Source organism: Patagioenas fasciata, chromosome 5, assembly GCF_037038585.1.
Source record: "Patagioenas fasciata isolate bPatFas1 chromosome 5, bPatFas1.hap1, whole genome shotgun sequence".
Classification (NCBI taxonomy): Eukaryota; Metazoa; Chordata; class Aves; order Columbiformes; family Columbidae; genus Patagioenas; species Patagioenas fasciata.
The window spans coordinates 43669553-43684507 of NC_092524.1; the positions used below are offsets into that span (position 1 = coordinate 43669553).

Here is a 14955-nt window from a genome sequence, read left to right on the forward strand (position 1 = left end):
AAAAGGTGCAAAGGTGGCTGGCTTTTGTGTCTAATAGTTGCTGGAATAGAAGTGAAAGTAAATACTTTTATAGCCTGAGATGAAGAGAAATGCTGAGTCTTTCAAGACCCATATAATGTGTTGGACAGGGATGAGCCTGTGGAAAAAAACAAGGTGATCACCTGACCCAAGCTGTGGACTAGAAGAATGAACTTTGTAACAACATATTGAATTAGAAAAGATCAAATTTGTAAAGGAAGATGAAAAATGTAGAGCTTCAAACAGAAGATACTGTAATATTTGAGCTACAAAATGGGCCTAGATGATAATTCTAGAATAGATCTGCGTTGTCACAGTTTTGGATAGGCTATGTTGGAAAGATAAATAAAATTTAGTGATGCTGGACTTCATGCTCACAGCTGAGAGAGTTGACGTTCATTGATGTTGTGCATGTAAAAATTAAAGGGACAAATGCTACAGTGATGACTAAAACCTGTGTCCAGGTTTGTTGGCTGTGTAGTAACCAAACCAACAACTGACATATTATTTTATTTAATAATTTAGAGCTCTGAACCAGATTACTAAGAGAACCAGATTAATTGTGCCATGATGAATCCTTACAGTCTTGAACTACTGCATTTGTCTGAAACTTTGTACCAGTACCAGCAACATGGAGCTGTGTACTATAGGTGGTGTGAGCGATGTGGAATGGCTGTGCAGGGGATTAAACTCTGCTTCTTAACCTTCAAATATTAACTACAGTATTTTTCTAAGTTAAAATATTGGAAGCATGTGAGTTAAATGAGCCAAAATCAGATGAAGAGACTGTGCCTTTAGAGGAGCTCATCGGAGAGGCTTGTGCGGCTTGCTGGGGCTAATCACAGTAAGATTTGTGATGTTATGTCGCGAGAAATAGTGGTCTTCAGCACTGTGACTAAACACAAAAAATGGCATTATTGTGTGATGCCAATAAAGGAGAGTTAAATGTTCATAAAAGGCTGATTCTGTGGTGCTCTTTCCTCAAAAAAACAAACAAACCCCAGAACTGAGTTGCAGTAAGTGGTCCCCGCTTTTATAGTGTTAGCAAGGAGCTGCCTCACTGTTTCCAGAATTTGTGTTTTTGTAGCTTTGCTGCTCTGCTCCTGCTCTGTTCCCAAGACTGATGTGCAGCAGAGAGAGTGCCCTGGGCCCCAGACAGTTTTGTCTTTCTACATGAAAATGTAATTCTGCATGAAAATGTAGGGCCCTTTCAACTGCATTACCCCACTGGAAACTCACCACTTCATTCTGCTCTGTTCCTCCAGCAAAATGCCTGAAACATGCCACTGTAGCTAAAGCAATGCCAGTGGAAGCTGAAATGACTTGCAGTTTTGAGAAGCGGCAGTACGAGGGCCGGGAGGGCCGACGTGTGCGTTCCCTCTCCACGCTGTAGAGCTCGGCATGTGATCTTTGCCTTCCCTCCCTCTTCTCCGTGGGCAGGAGAAAAACCTGTGCCTGGAATGAAGGAGCTGTTCTGCTCCACACAGCCCCCTCCTGCCCCTCACTGCCGTGCCCGCTGGCTTTCCCAGCTAACCGAGCCTGTTTGCCTAGCAAAGCTAATTTATGTAACCCAGCATTAGAGATGAGAATGGTGATGCTGTGCTTGCAGTGATTAAGGGCTGTCTTACAAGTATTTGATAAAATATGTATTTTTGTTAACAATTTTGAAGTGTGATCTGTGGAGACCATTAAGTTTGCATAGGCAAGAAGCTGAAAATTGGAAGGTGCTCATTTTATAAAACTGAATTCTGTGTACATGTACACACATCTCATTCCTTATGATACAGTTTCAAATTGTATGAGCTCATGCATTTGTGAAAACCTTCATGGTATGTTAAAAACATATGGCTGGCATTTCCCAACTTCTGTATACTTTCCTGCATGACAGAAAAGTTTTCAGAACAGTTTAAGCATTTGATGCAGTAATATCTAGAAGCTCTACTAGGGTAAAGGCTCTGTTTTGCTAGATACAATGCACAACCTTACTAAAATTCTCTGGGCACAGGAATTACTAGCCCACAGAATTATTGACTGGCCTTTGAACTAGATGTATATTTTTTCTAATGCTTGTGACTTGAAGACTGCGTTGTAGCATGCAGCAGCTGGAAGAACAAGAGCAGACATTGTACTGCTCTTTTTATATGTCCTTAGCCACAAAACTAAGCGTTGTTCTTTTAGCATGGTCCCTTGTACTAATCGTGGTTGCTGATGAAAGCCCACAGAGGCAGATCCCTTGATGCATTTTTTGAAGCTTGAGCCAGGCTGCTTGGTTATCCTTCCTTCAGTTCTCTTTTGTGCTAGAGGTGTCTGTCTAAGCTTGCAAAGAGGTGGCTACAGCTGATGAGCTACTTGATTAATTTCACTAGATACTAATTCAGAAACCAATAATGCTTTTAAATATTAACCCATACATGCTCATCAGATTAGTTGAAGAAAAGCATCCTGCTGAGAAACTCCTGTATAACACAGTGCTCTTTCGAAACAGGTGTTTTTAATACTACCTGTCCATGCTGAAGTGAAGGCATTTACATTTTTGTTATTTTTAGTGAAGAGATCAGTTTTTACATATCTTACAGCCAGGCTCTTGCAAGTGTCCATTGTATATGCTAATCAGTCTAAAATATTTTAAATGTCTCAGAAAGTCTTTTTAAGTGGGAACTTTTCCAGTTCCAGAAACATGTACTTGAAGTAACGATTGGGTTTTTATTTCTTCTCTATAGCAAGTTGCAAATGGAGAAAGAGGCTTTGAGAATGTGGAGCTGGGTGTCATAGGAAAGAAGAAGAAAATTCCAAGGAGGGTTATTCATTTTGCAAGTGGAGAAACAATGGAAGAATATAGCACAGATGAAGAGGAAGATGAACAAGAGAAAAAAGACCTGTTGCCGCCTGTAGATCCTGTAGGTACTTTATTTGATAAATTGTTCCTTCTAGCTAAGTGGGTAATTCCCCACATTTTATACTTCTGTGTCATAGATCTGATATAGTATTTAAGATTATCTTAATTTGATTTGCTCTAGGAACTGACAAATGTGTGAAAACAATTCCTGAAAAATTTTGTCCTCCTCTGCTAAAGCAGCCCTATTAATTAGAAATGGATTTATTTTCTTCACTGTTCTGGTCTGTCATCTCGAGCATTTGTCCCCTCTAATAATGTTTGCTTGGTGTCTCCTTGATTTGTACTGTTGTTTAAAAAGATGTGCAAGGAAGGCATTTTTTTCCCTTATGTTTGGTGACAACAGAGAGTTGAACCTGTAATTTAGTGTTACCATACCCGCAATTTGATATAATTAAAAGAGATAGAAGGGAAAGAAACAGATGACTTGCAGAAATAAAGGAAAACTGGTGTTATTCATGCTATATGAAAAACAAGTTTTAAAGGACCTGCTTGGTCCATGTATGTAAAGTTCATCTGTGTTGTAAGCGTTTAAGATGTTGCTCAACCTGTGAATGGAATCTCCATTTATGGGTCCAAATTCAACTGGACTTTTGACAATTAAAGCTGATTCCCCAGTGCGTACTGTAGCTGCTAAAATATATTTTCCTTTTTGTCAATGATACTGGATCTGTACATAGAGGTAAAATGACATATATAATGTGTTTTATTCTGCTGGCATGTCGGACAGTCTATTGGATAGTGACAGCATATTTGCCAATCTCACGGCCGTGTGTGCTGGTGCTGCTGGCAGCAGCCCCCTGCCCTCTGCCAGGCAGTCCCAGAGAAGATCCACATCCATATCATCATCTCTGCACATCCGCAGTCTCATGTTTCTTTTGTGACAACCCCATGAACTGATGTCCCAACCAGTTCCTTTCTCTACCTCCTACAGTTCTTACCCAAATAAATTGGGTCTGCCAGCCTGTTCCCAGCCTGCCAGCAGGGCTCCCCTCCTGCTCCTCCATGGGCTTGGTTGCCTGTACTGAACTAGAAGTGGAGACACTGAAATTAGCCAGGTCCCTCCTGGTGGGCTGGAGTGAGGTCAGCAGCTAGAGCCATGGTTTTGGGCAGCAGTTCCTTCTGCCCAGGTGCCGGCTGGAGGTAGATGCTGGCATAGAACTGCTTGTCCCCACGCTTCAGAGAAGAGTCTTTGCATGCATGGAAAATGGCGTCCTGTTTGCTGCTTGACATTGCTGTTGAAATTACTTCTGCACCATCGTCTGGGAATTCATGATTAAGAGATGTTGTAATTGAAGCCCTGTATTTACTGTATAGTAGTAGACCCTGGGAGAGCTTGGCGGTGAAGAGCTTTGACTTTCTGCTCATTCTCTTCTGAAGAAGTGGTGAACAATAGGGGTTTGCTTTGGGAAGGACAGTCCATCCATTCTTTTATTTTTCCCCCCTTCTGTAAAATTAATTTATCTTGAAGAAAAAAAAAAGTGGTCTGAGAGCTGAGCTGCAGAGAGACTAAGGCAAGGGTGTCAGACTCATTTTCACCAGGGGCCACATCAGCCTCGCGGTTGCCTTTAAAGGCAACCGCGAGGCTGATGTGGCCCCTGGTGAAAATGGGTTTGATACCCCTGGAGTATGGGGATTCAGCTGGGATTGGGGTTCCTAGCAATTCACAGGTGAAACTGTTGCATTTGATCTTGGATGGAGTGATGGTACTGCTGCTCTTTATTGCTAGGCAGTTCTTGTATACAACAAAAAAAGTAACATCAGCCAGAGAGCAGGTAAAATATAATCAATATAAAATACACCTGAAGTGTATAGATTGAAAATAAATGCTCACAAACAATGAGTAAATGTTAAGCTGCTTTGCTGAGTCTTGACTTTTTTATTTCCTTCCTAAGGTTCTACTCAAATAAGTGCAATAACTGTGAAACTTACTGGATATTATGGTAATGTTCAGGTGTCTTCAGAGTCAGATCTGTTCCCCATTATGCAGGTTGTGTCAGATATCCATGGATGTGTAAGAGATTTTTTTCCCTACTATAATTAGCAGAGGACCGGATCTGTATAGTTTCTTGTACTATTTCTTCTCAGTAGAAGAGTTCCACTGTGGTGCAGCAATGGAAGGCTCCAAGCCTTGATGTACATGTTGTGAGGCCAGAGATGCGCACACCGCTGTACAGATGGACACTCTAGTAAAGACCCCTCATATGTGCCCAACAGCCGGGAATGCTGTGTGATCGTTCTTCTGCTTTCCTAATATGGATTTTTTTTCTAAATACCAAAAAGTATGTTGTATGGCACAGTTAAGATTGCTTTATTCTCCTTTTGTATTTTATGAAATCCTTAATTTTTATTATACTTTTTAATAAAAGGACCCCCCAAACCATAATAGTTTATTGTGGAGCACAGTATGCCTTATTATGTATTGCTTTTTACCTTGACTGAATAAACTTGATTAGACCAAGGGTTGCCATTAAGTGAAGTTTACCTTATCTGCTGCATGCTTCTTGTATCCCAGCTGAGCCAGTCAATTGAAGAAATGTTAGTCCAAGCTGAGCTTTGATGTTTTAGCCAACAGCTGCCTTAAAAATATTTTTATTGTAGGATTTCTATAAAAGCAATTAAATAGTCAGTTTGCTGAGACCAGCATGTCTAAAACTTGTTATCTCAGTTGGGTTATGAAAAAGTATGTTGCAAGTAATAGCTGTTTCTGGTCCAATTTATTTTTAGAAAAAGTACATTTTATATTTTGAATAGAAACTTCACATCATGAGATTTCAAAACTCAGCTGGTATTGGCATCCTGGCAGTTTCTGAATGGGTTTAAGAGAAACAAATATTTTGCCATCTTGTAAAGCAACGTCTTCAGTAAGAACCTTGGTTTAATTGTGTTTTAGAGCTAAGCAGACAATGACAATGTCTTTCTTACTAAGCAAAGTAACGTATATATCCTGGTAGTGTGATAACCTAAGCACTCAATGTGATGGGCTTCTGCCAATCATAACAAAACAAATTACCAAAAAGAACTGGGTCTTAAATTTTGCTTTGAAACAACAGTTCTGATATTTCTATAGATCAGCGCTCAGTTCATTAACCCTCTTGGACTGGAGGTCCTTTCTGTGGGGGTTTTTTGTTTGTTTGTTTGTTTTAAGAACATTGAATCCAGAACACAGGGTGTGCTTAATAAATTTTTCCGTGGATTTTTTAGATAATAGCATTCAGTCTTATCTGAGTGTTCTCAAATTAAAATGTAAATGCTTTAATAACATAAATGCTTTCATTTTAACTGAGTCTTCTGTCCAAAAATTTAAATGCTTATACTTTATGTGTAGATCTTTTGCTTCTATCCACCAAAACTTTATTTTGTAGTAATTAAATTTCTCTACCCTGTTCTGGAAGATAATTTCTCTCTTTTTCCCTGGAGGGCCACTTGCTATAAACTATTGGTTGCACTCACTTATTACATGAGTAGGCAGAAGGTGGAGTGTAAGTCTTTCCAGAGCAACTGTAAGCAATGTAACTATTGGTGATAAAATTAGAATTCATCCTGAGAACCTCTCTGCAACAAAGCTCTGGAAGAGATTTAATTTTATTAACCTTCAGTGCTTCGAAAGATTGAAACATATTCTTGCAGGAAGATTATCTTGATATCCTGTAGTTAAAAGGAGCTTAATTTCAAATAGCAAAAAGTCCTCGCTTGAGGACCATCAAACTTTTAATTTTCTTTTAACAATTTGGAGATGAGGGAGCAAAATAGTTGCTAGCAAGTAATAGCTACTTATAATATGGGAGAAGGTTTTTGATGGAGGATGGGGAGTGTTTCTGATCTTACTTTCACTGACTTGTCTTGGATGCCACGGTTTTACGTCATGCATACATGGAAGGGCCTATTATAGCAATGGTCAGTCAATAAATAAGCTAATTTAAAATGCATCTTGGCACAGTAAACAATGGAAGAGTATCTATTTGCTGGTGTATATTAATGCTTAAATACAGAATTTGTGTTTTCTTAAATCAGGAAATAATTCTTTTCCTCATTTTGCCATTTTCTTTGGCAAAAAGAAACCCTCCTTGCTTTGGAAAGTTCAAGTGCTATTAAGGATTGAAATCTGGCAAAAATAAATATAGATGGGGATCATTTAGGAACATGGTGCACTCAGAAGTTCAACAGCCCCATACTAGGAAACACAGTCATGTTCTGTTGTTGAACCAGGGCCGTCTTGGTTTTATCAATGGTTGTATCCATTATGTTCATTCCTATTTAAAATGCAGCACTTGGATTAAAATTGTACATGAAGAATTTTTGTAATTTGAAAACCAGTTATCATAACCATTTTGTTTTCCATTTTAAACAACAAACTCAGGATAGCTGAATAGCATAATTAAGCATTAGGGAAATTTATACTAAAGAGGGTGAGGGCAGGAGAAACACCGTCCCCTTATAATAAACCAGTGTCCTGTGTTTCATACTGCTGCCCCTTGTTTCCAGTCAAGAAATACAGTAATACTATGCCCTTGTGTTAGTTGAAGAATGAACATTAAGGCTTCTCTGGCCAAAGGAGGTTGACATACAGTATCTGGGTATGTGTTTCTTACTGAGCATTAGTACCGTTTTCCAGTATTGCTCTATGCATGAAAACTACTTCATGGAGTAGGACTAGTGTGTTTTTAAGTAGAGGGTACTGGCAAAGCCAGAAGACACAAGAAGTGTCTGGTTGGGCTTAATCAGAAAGCAGATGTTTCCACAAAGCTGAACTTAGAAGTGTTCCTAGCATACCCAACAGGTTTTTAAATGAGGTAGGAGAACAGTAGAAATGGACACAACCTCTGTGTCTGCCTCAGATGTTCCCATGTTTGTGTGACCACAAATGTTAGAATATTTTGTGTCTGACTTACTTCTGTCACGTTGAAGTTCAGCTTTTCTTTTCGCTCTTAAACCTAAAGGGTGCTCTGGGGTCTTCTTGCCCACAGCCGCACAGCCGGCCCTTGTTTGTCCTGCGCACTGTGGGAATGCTTTTTAGCCTTGTCACCTCATTATGAAGGATTCTACAGAGCCTCGTTAATACCATTATTTGCACCTGTGGCAACAAGCTTTTCCAGCACTTTTCTTGACTTCTTTAACCGAACAAACTCCGAAATTATTGTTGTTAGTCTGTTTGCCAACTGAGCACATAATCAACAAGCTGGAGGTGCTTTTGTGCAAGCAGGATAGCAGCTGGTTTTGCTTACGCTTTTACCTTGGCAGGACATTTTCCATACCCATTGCCAAAAATATACAGCATCTGGCTTTTTTCAGCCTGCCCAACTTGAGTTTCTGGCTTGACAGATGATTTCTTGCTGCACTGATTTGCAGAGGTTGTGCTTGAAAAGCACTGAAGTCTAGTGGCTTGTGCACATGCATGCTGAGGCTCTGTAGCTGTAGTATTTACAATAATATTGGTTGTCCTGTACAGGTATCTATTAAATGACATCACAGAAAATGGTTACTAACAAACAGCTTTTAGCAGCATAAATACATCTGTAACTGGGTGGAACTAATGGGTTTTGTTTAATCAAAGCTTACAGTTTTAATTGCCACTTTCCACAACGAAAAGCACCTCTGCAGAGATCTTTACTGAGGGGAAATACATAACAAAGCTTGTCTGAATACATCATGTTAACTCTAAACATGTTTTAGTTCACTGTGAAGTTTGAATTTGCCTTTTCACAAAAGTGAAACTCTGCAGCTTTTTCCCCATTAGATTGGAATCTGTTTTTCCCCTTCTCATTTATATTATCTATAAAAAAAAGAAATACAGCCTCTTTTGTTAGTGAAGAGAATAACCTCTGTATGCTCATCAATTTCTAAATTTTCTTTAAGTCCCTATGTGTAAATACCTCAGTTTGTCTGCGGTACCTCTTCTGTGGCGGTGAATACACCATAGTCGTGTAAAGAGCATGTCCCCCTCCTCATCTTCCCAGCCTGTCCTTCCTAAAGGGTCTGTACCCCTCCATTGCAAAACTCCGGTCACACGAGCCGTCCATCACATCTCTGGGAACCCAACAAGATCCTACCCCTGCAGCTGCACACAGATCTATAATTCCTTGGGTTTACATCCCACACTGCGTGTCTTAATGTGAAGGCACTTCAGAGAGGCTTCCTTGCTTACATGCAAATGCTTGAAGTGACCCCACTTGGGACCTGTTGTGTTATTTTTGTGTTCCTCGTTGTTCACATGACCCCAGGCCCTTTATTTGTCAGCCCTGTCCATCTCTCCCTCAGAGCTGTAGTAACTCTCCCTCTCTCGTCGTTCCTGGTTTTGTTCTTCAGGTACAATTCCAAATGGTAATTTGTATCTGGTTGCAAATACTTGGAAGCTGCCTCTTGCTCAGGGACCACTCTGAAGGTTTGGTTTTAAACAGTCTTTTGCAGTTCTCTCATTATTGTAATGAGGGACTACTTGATTAACCCACTTCTCTTCTTGGCCTGATGGAATCCAGAACACTATGGAAAGGTCTTCTAGTTACAGGAGTGACTTTGGGACTGAGCTGGATGCTTGTCATTTCCTAAGTCTGGGAATGGGAAACAAAAAACAGTGAAACAGATGTTCCCAGATAAAAGCCATGGTTATATTTGTATCTTACAGTGATACCTTGCTTCATGTGTGTCTGGTCTAGACTTAGTTTAAAGCAAAAATACAGTGGTAGCTGGCAAACAGGAAACATTGCAGATCTTTCTTCTCAGTCTGTTGGAGTTTTTGCATGTGTTATTATAGGCCATGGACATACAGCTAAACGTACTCATACTGCTCTTGTTCTTGCAGACAACACTCACATGGGGACCCTACTTGTGGTTTCACATGCTGCGAGTTGCCACATCAACCTTATCAGGTATGGCTTTATTTCATTCTTGGGTAAACTGGTAATGGAATATTGAAAGTTGCTTTGACAGATTGTAAGTCATCTTTGTGACCTACTGACTATTTTTTCAAAAGTATGAATTAACCTGTATTTAAATTTGTAGAGACGTACTCTCTTGCCTTAGCCACTTTTAAAAAAAAAAACCAAACAACTTTCAATGAGAACTCTTGAATAGAAGAACAAACATAAAATACCCTTTTGCTGGACACCTTTCCCCTCTTTTTCTCCATATGGAGATAGGGTGGTGTTGGCAAGGCAGTGTAGCAGCTTTCTGTTACGTTTTGTATGGAACCGCTCTGTGTGATGTTACCTGAAATGGATGCTGTTTGGAGTAACTGAACCGACAGTGTTTAAGAAGACAACTAGAGATTATCCCAAGAACACATCTAGTCTTCTGCTTTACAACAGACCTCTGAGGTTACAGAATAAACAAAAATAAGACTATTGTCAAAAGTCTTAAACTCATGGTGTAGAAGTTTATTTGACCTGTGGAGACCATAAAATTTTTTGAAGTTTAAAAAAAGTCTGTGTTCTTCCCAAGGTGTGAAGTATCTTTACTGGGTTTTTTTGACAAATGTTGCAGAGTTTCTGTCATTGTATATTTAATTTTGAATATTTAAAAAAATCATTCACAGTTTATTTTATTAATTAAGCTACTCTTATTTTTGGAAACACTTTGTCTCTAATGTATAGTGTGATTCTATTGTTTGTCATATCTGTTGTTCATACAGAAAGGTAGACTGCTTTCCTTTTCTCAGAAGTCTCTTATGAATTTGATGATTAGTACTTCCTTATTCTAACTTCAGTTTTGCCTCTAACATTTGTAATTTGAACTGTTTGTTTGCACAGAGCTCTGAATGCCAGGATATCTATACAATCAGTTATTGTGAATATTCTTTGAATCATTCAGTTGCTAGCTGCTAACCTCTTTTCCCTGGAGGTGACTAATTCACTTGCATCCTTGGGGCAGATGTGCAATTTGAAGTGCAATACATTTGACTTCTTGCTTGCCTTTACTCAGGAATTGCTGCTGTAGCCATCAGCCATCGTCATGGTAAAGAGACTGACTGGCACAAGCCCACCTGTTCCATGCTGTGCACTACCTGTTCTAGTAAAGTAGCGCTGCATGTAGCCTGTGCTTGAAAATTGAGACAGCTGAAACCTAAATATTTTATGAATACATTAGCATGCAACACAGAACATTGTTAAAACTGCTACTGACTTGAAGTATGCATATGTCAATAAACAACTCTCTAGTTTGCTGGTACCCTTAGACTAAAGTGGCAGTACAGTTGTTTGACATGTCTTTTTGTCTAACCTTAATTTTCAGATAAAGTTCAGTTAAAGGTTTATCCTTTAACCGATCCCCTAGCAAAATAAACCTAGATCCAAAGCTGAAACTAGTAGAATTCAAACAAATACTACCACTGGCTAGATTTTAATTGATTTCCGTGTTCTTCTCCTTTTTATCTGAAAGAACAATTATTAGTATATCGAGGTAATAATTGCATACAAGTAGATCACCCTAGCAGATTTTGGTTTTGTCTTTTGAGTGAAGTAGGACTATGGAAAACCATTCAGGACAGATGATGATACTTTTTAAAATAAAGTTGTGCTTAAGAATCTTCTTCTAGATACTAATCGTATGTAAACCTCTCTTTATTTTTTAGTATGTGATTTCCTTGGGGAAAAGATTGCGTCTGTTCTGGGGATAAGCACACCAAAATACCAGTATGCCATTGATGAGTATTACAGGATGAAGAGAGAGGTACGCGTGTGACATGAGACTCTTGAGCTCTTTTTCTCCTAGCTTGCCTTCCTGGGTATTTTAAACAATTAAATTTGTATTCCAGCATTAAAATGAAGTTTTAGAATCTTTATTGCACCTTGCTTGCAGTTTTAATTTGATGCCTGATTAATGATTGCTTATGCATCAGCCTTTCTCGCCAGCTGATTAGTGTTGGGACTGGCTGGATCCTGCCCTGTTTGCTTCTCTTGTACAATGAATTTCCATGTCAACAGTGTGAGAAAGGTGGACGGAACAGTTACTGGACACTGTAAAGAGGCGGCTGCTAGGAATATAATTTCCAACTCTAAAACCTGTTTGAGAAAGTGTCAAGGGCAAATTGAACATGATGTTACCGTTTGTTCTAAACCATAACTGGAAATGACTGATAGGTGGCCAGTGATTTATGCAAAAAAACCCAAACCCTTGATAATCTTCATTTGGAAGAGATGGGAAATATTTAAAACTTTACTGTTTATTTTTTATTTTTGATAACCCTGTATTATTAAGAACTGAAAAAGCTTTTGAGAAAGGAAATCCGATCACTATTACTAATGACTAAAAACTGCTTATCTAGACACGTCACTCTTTTTCTGTGTTTACTTAACACGGTTGAATCCTTCACTTTTGATGATTTTTTTTTTCCCACAATGAGAATTCTGGAATATACCTCATCTTATGATCAACTTCATTACTGTTTTCTAGTGGAACAAGTATCCTTACCTTATAACAGTAACCAGAATGTTCTTACAGAAAGATTTAAAGTGAATGTAAGTAAGTGGTAAACAGTAAATAGTAGCTTATAAAGCTGGTTATCTATCGTTAGGAGGAAGAGGAGGAACAGGAAAACAGGATGTCAGAGGAAGCAGAGAGAAAGCATCAGGAACAACAGAACAAGCCACAAGCTGAAGTTCCTGTCCAGACAGATCAGCCTGAAGGAACAGCGTGCACGTCATTCGTGAATGTAAACTTTGAAAATGAGGAAGATTGCCAGTCCCTTGGGGAAAATAAACAAGATGTAGTTCCTGTCCCTCCCTAAGTGTAAAACTCTGTATAATGTAGGAAATAGGAAGTGTCAGGTGTCACAATTTGGCTGTAAAAGCAGCAGGAAAAATAGGATTATACTTAATCAGTGAAATACAACTTCTAGCATTCTTATTGATCAGGAGAGAGCAAGGTGATGTCTCTTCAGTCTGTCTGCCTAATAAAGGCTGAGGCATTCTGCCAAATTGACACTTCAGTTAAAATTGCACTACAAACGTTTGATCTAAAATTGAATGTGTGAGCAGATTTCTGTATAAAGCAAGTAAAAATGTCTTGTCTTTGAAGTGCTGTGGATTGCAGATGCAGTGCTGCTTCCTACTTCTAAACACCTACTTCTGATTTGCACATTGTTTGCAACTCAGCTCTCTATGAATAGATTAATAGGAATCAATATCCTGTAACTCACAAGTCATTATAATAGCGTCTGATTTCCCCTATTTATTGTCACTATTGTATGCATGTATTTTTTTTCTCTGTTGTTGTTTAACACAAGAAATGTTAGGTTTAATGTTAATTAGATTTAGAGGCCCACTGACTTTTTTATTATTAAAAAAGGCTGTAAACACCCTTAGGAACTTATTAACAAGTACCAGCACTCTTGGAGGCTAATAGTGCTCAGCTGCTCCTTTCAGTGCTGTAGCAAAGTACAGAACCAGCATCAGCGGAAGATGTTCTCACTCCAAGTCTAAGAATTAAGAGACCCCCAATGCCTGAATACTTCTCTTCAGGCTCTGAATGGTCCTGGGAAATAAACAAAAGTCTTGCTAAATTGTACTGAATGCACTGGACATTTGTTTGGTACCAAACTGGAACTATGAAAACTTTTTTGGATGTAGATTACCTGAGTCAGTGTACTTGATTAACCTAAACAGACTATTCGTTTAATGTTAAATTCCAGTAAAGGATGTGCCATTGCAGGTGTTTGTCCCCCTCCTCTAGCACAGAACACGTAAATAACTAGAAATCACAAAAACGAACTTACAGTTCTTCCTTTTTCTTAAATCAACAAAACACTTCGTTGCAATACTGCAAAAACAGTAATCCTTATTTTTGTCTAAGTGAAATGCAGGTAGCTTCAGAGCTTTTACAAAACCCCAGATACCAACTGAGGTGATTTTACTGCAGTGACTGTCATTCTACTTGTAGCTTGTAAAAGGTGAATGTTTTACTCTGGGACAATCAGACATCCGTGCCCGAGTAACTTTCTATAGAGAATTGTTGTAGATAAAGGAGTAGAGAACCTGCGCCAATTACCCCGTGAAACATTACTTCTGTCCTTGAGACTTCCAAAAATCTTAAAAATAGTCTTCAGTGAAATTTTGTGTTGAGCATCATCATATGTCCCTGGCCTTGGTCTGACTACCAACTAATCACAGAATCATTTTGGTTGGAAAAGACCCTCAAGATCATAGAGTCCAATCATAACCTAACACTGGCACTAAAACACGTCCGTAAGAGCCACATCTCTGCAGAGGCCTGGTAACGTGGCTTTAGTTTCCAGTGTTCAGTTATGCATTTCAGACAACCCTCTGCCTGAATGAGGGTCCTGTAGAGCACAAATTCCTTCTCCTCCCATCTGCCGCTACCGCTCCAAGACTACAGAAAATCTCCTGAGGCAGATTCAATCAGGTCTATTCCATCTGTTTGGATGCTCTGTTCTGTGCCTGTAAGGCAGAGGGTGGTGACAGCTGTGTAAAATCATTCCTTAGCCCTGAACATCTGCAAGGGAGAGCTTGGATCAACACCTGGGGGATACACAGGACAACAGCTTGTTGGGAGTTCTTACACTGTTAAAGATAGAAAGCCTCACATAGCTCAAGAGTAAAACCCTTACAGCTGAGGGATGTCAGTTGTTTTTTCTTCCTCTCTCCCTACTCTGTGTTGTGTAAGAAATGCTCTCACTGCCTTGGGTTTAAACTTTTTTGTATAAAATACTGTATTACTCACTGTGCCTTAACCCTTCCTTCAGTTTTTTGCAAACTGTATGAAAACAGTTTCATAATGTTTTAATTTTTCTGTAAATGCATTAATTGGTTATTTTGTATTTAATATAATTTTTGAACTGGAAGTTGGCTGTGGCTTTTCCTTTAAAAGGGTGTGGTCTTTGAAACGCTGCCTGCACACAGGAGTGCTGTTTATTCTTTTCTATTGAGTCACACATCCTGGTGGAATATCAAGCACTGAAATTCAAGTTCTCATTACCCCCACCACTACCTCAAGCTAATAAATAGTGCAGGATTGCAACCACCTCTCATCTGGAGCTACTGTAATTTTGTCTGAAAGTTAAAACATTTCTACAGCTTTGTTAAAGAGTCTTA

The 14955-nt window shown here is 39.1% G+C and overlaps 1 protein-coding gene across 2 annotated transcripts in view; it reads left to right on the plus strand.

Annotated features, from left to right (window-relative positions):
- Positions 1–14705, plus strand: part of LOC136101955 (signal recognition particle subunit SRP54) — a 36540-nt gene extending 21835 nt beyond the window's left edge. The window contains exons 2-5 of one of the 2 annotated variants that reach the window (XM_065838606.2): positions 2739–2915; positions 9711–9777; positions 11478–11575; positions 12420–14705. In XM_065838606.2, coding sequence (XP_065694678.2) covers positions 2739–2915; positions 9711–9777; positions 11478–11575; positions 12420–12632 — 555 coding nt within the window. In that variant the 3' untranslated portion in view covers positions 12633–14705. The remainder of the gene's footprint in view (positions 1–2738; positions 2916–9710; positions 9778–11477; positions 11576–12419) is intronic. The other variant, XM_065838607.2, reaches the window with a different exon arrangement.
- Positions 14706–14955: the final 250 nt, after the last annotated feature.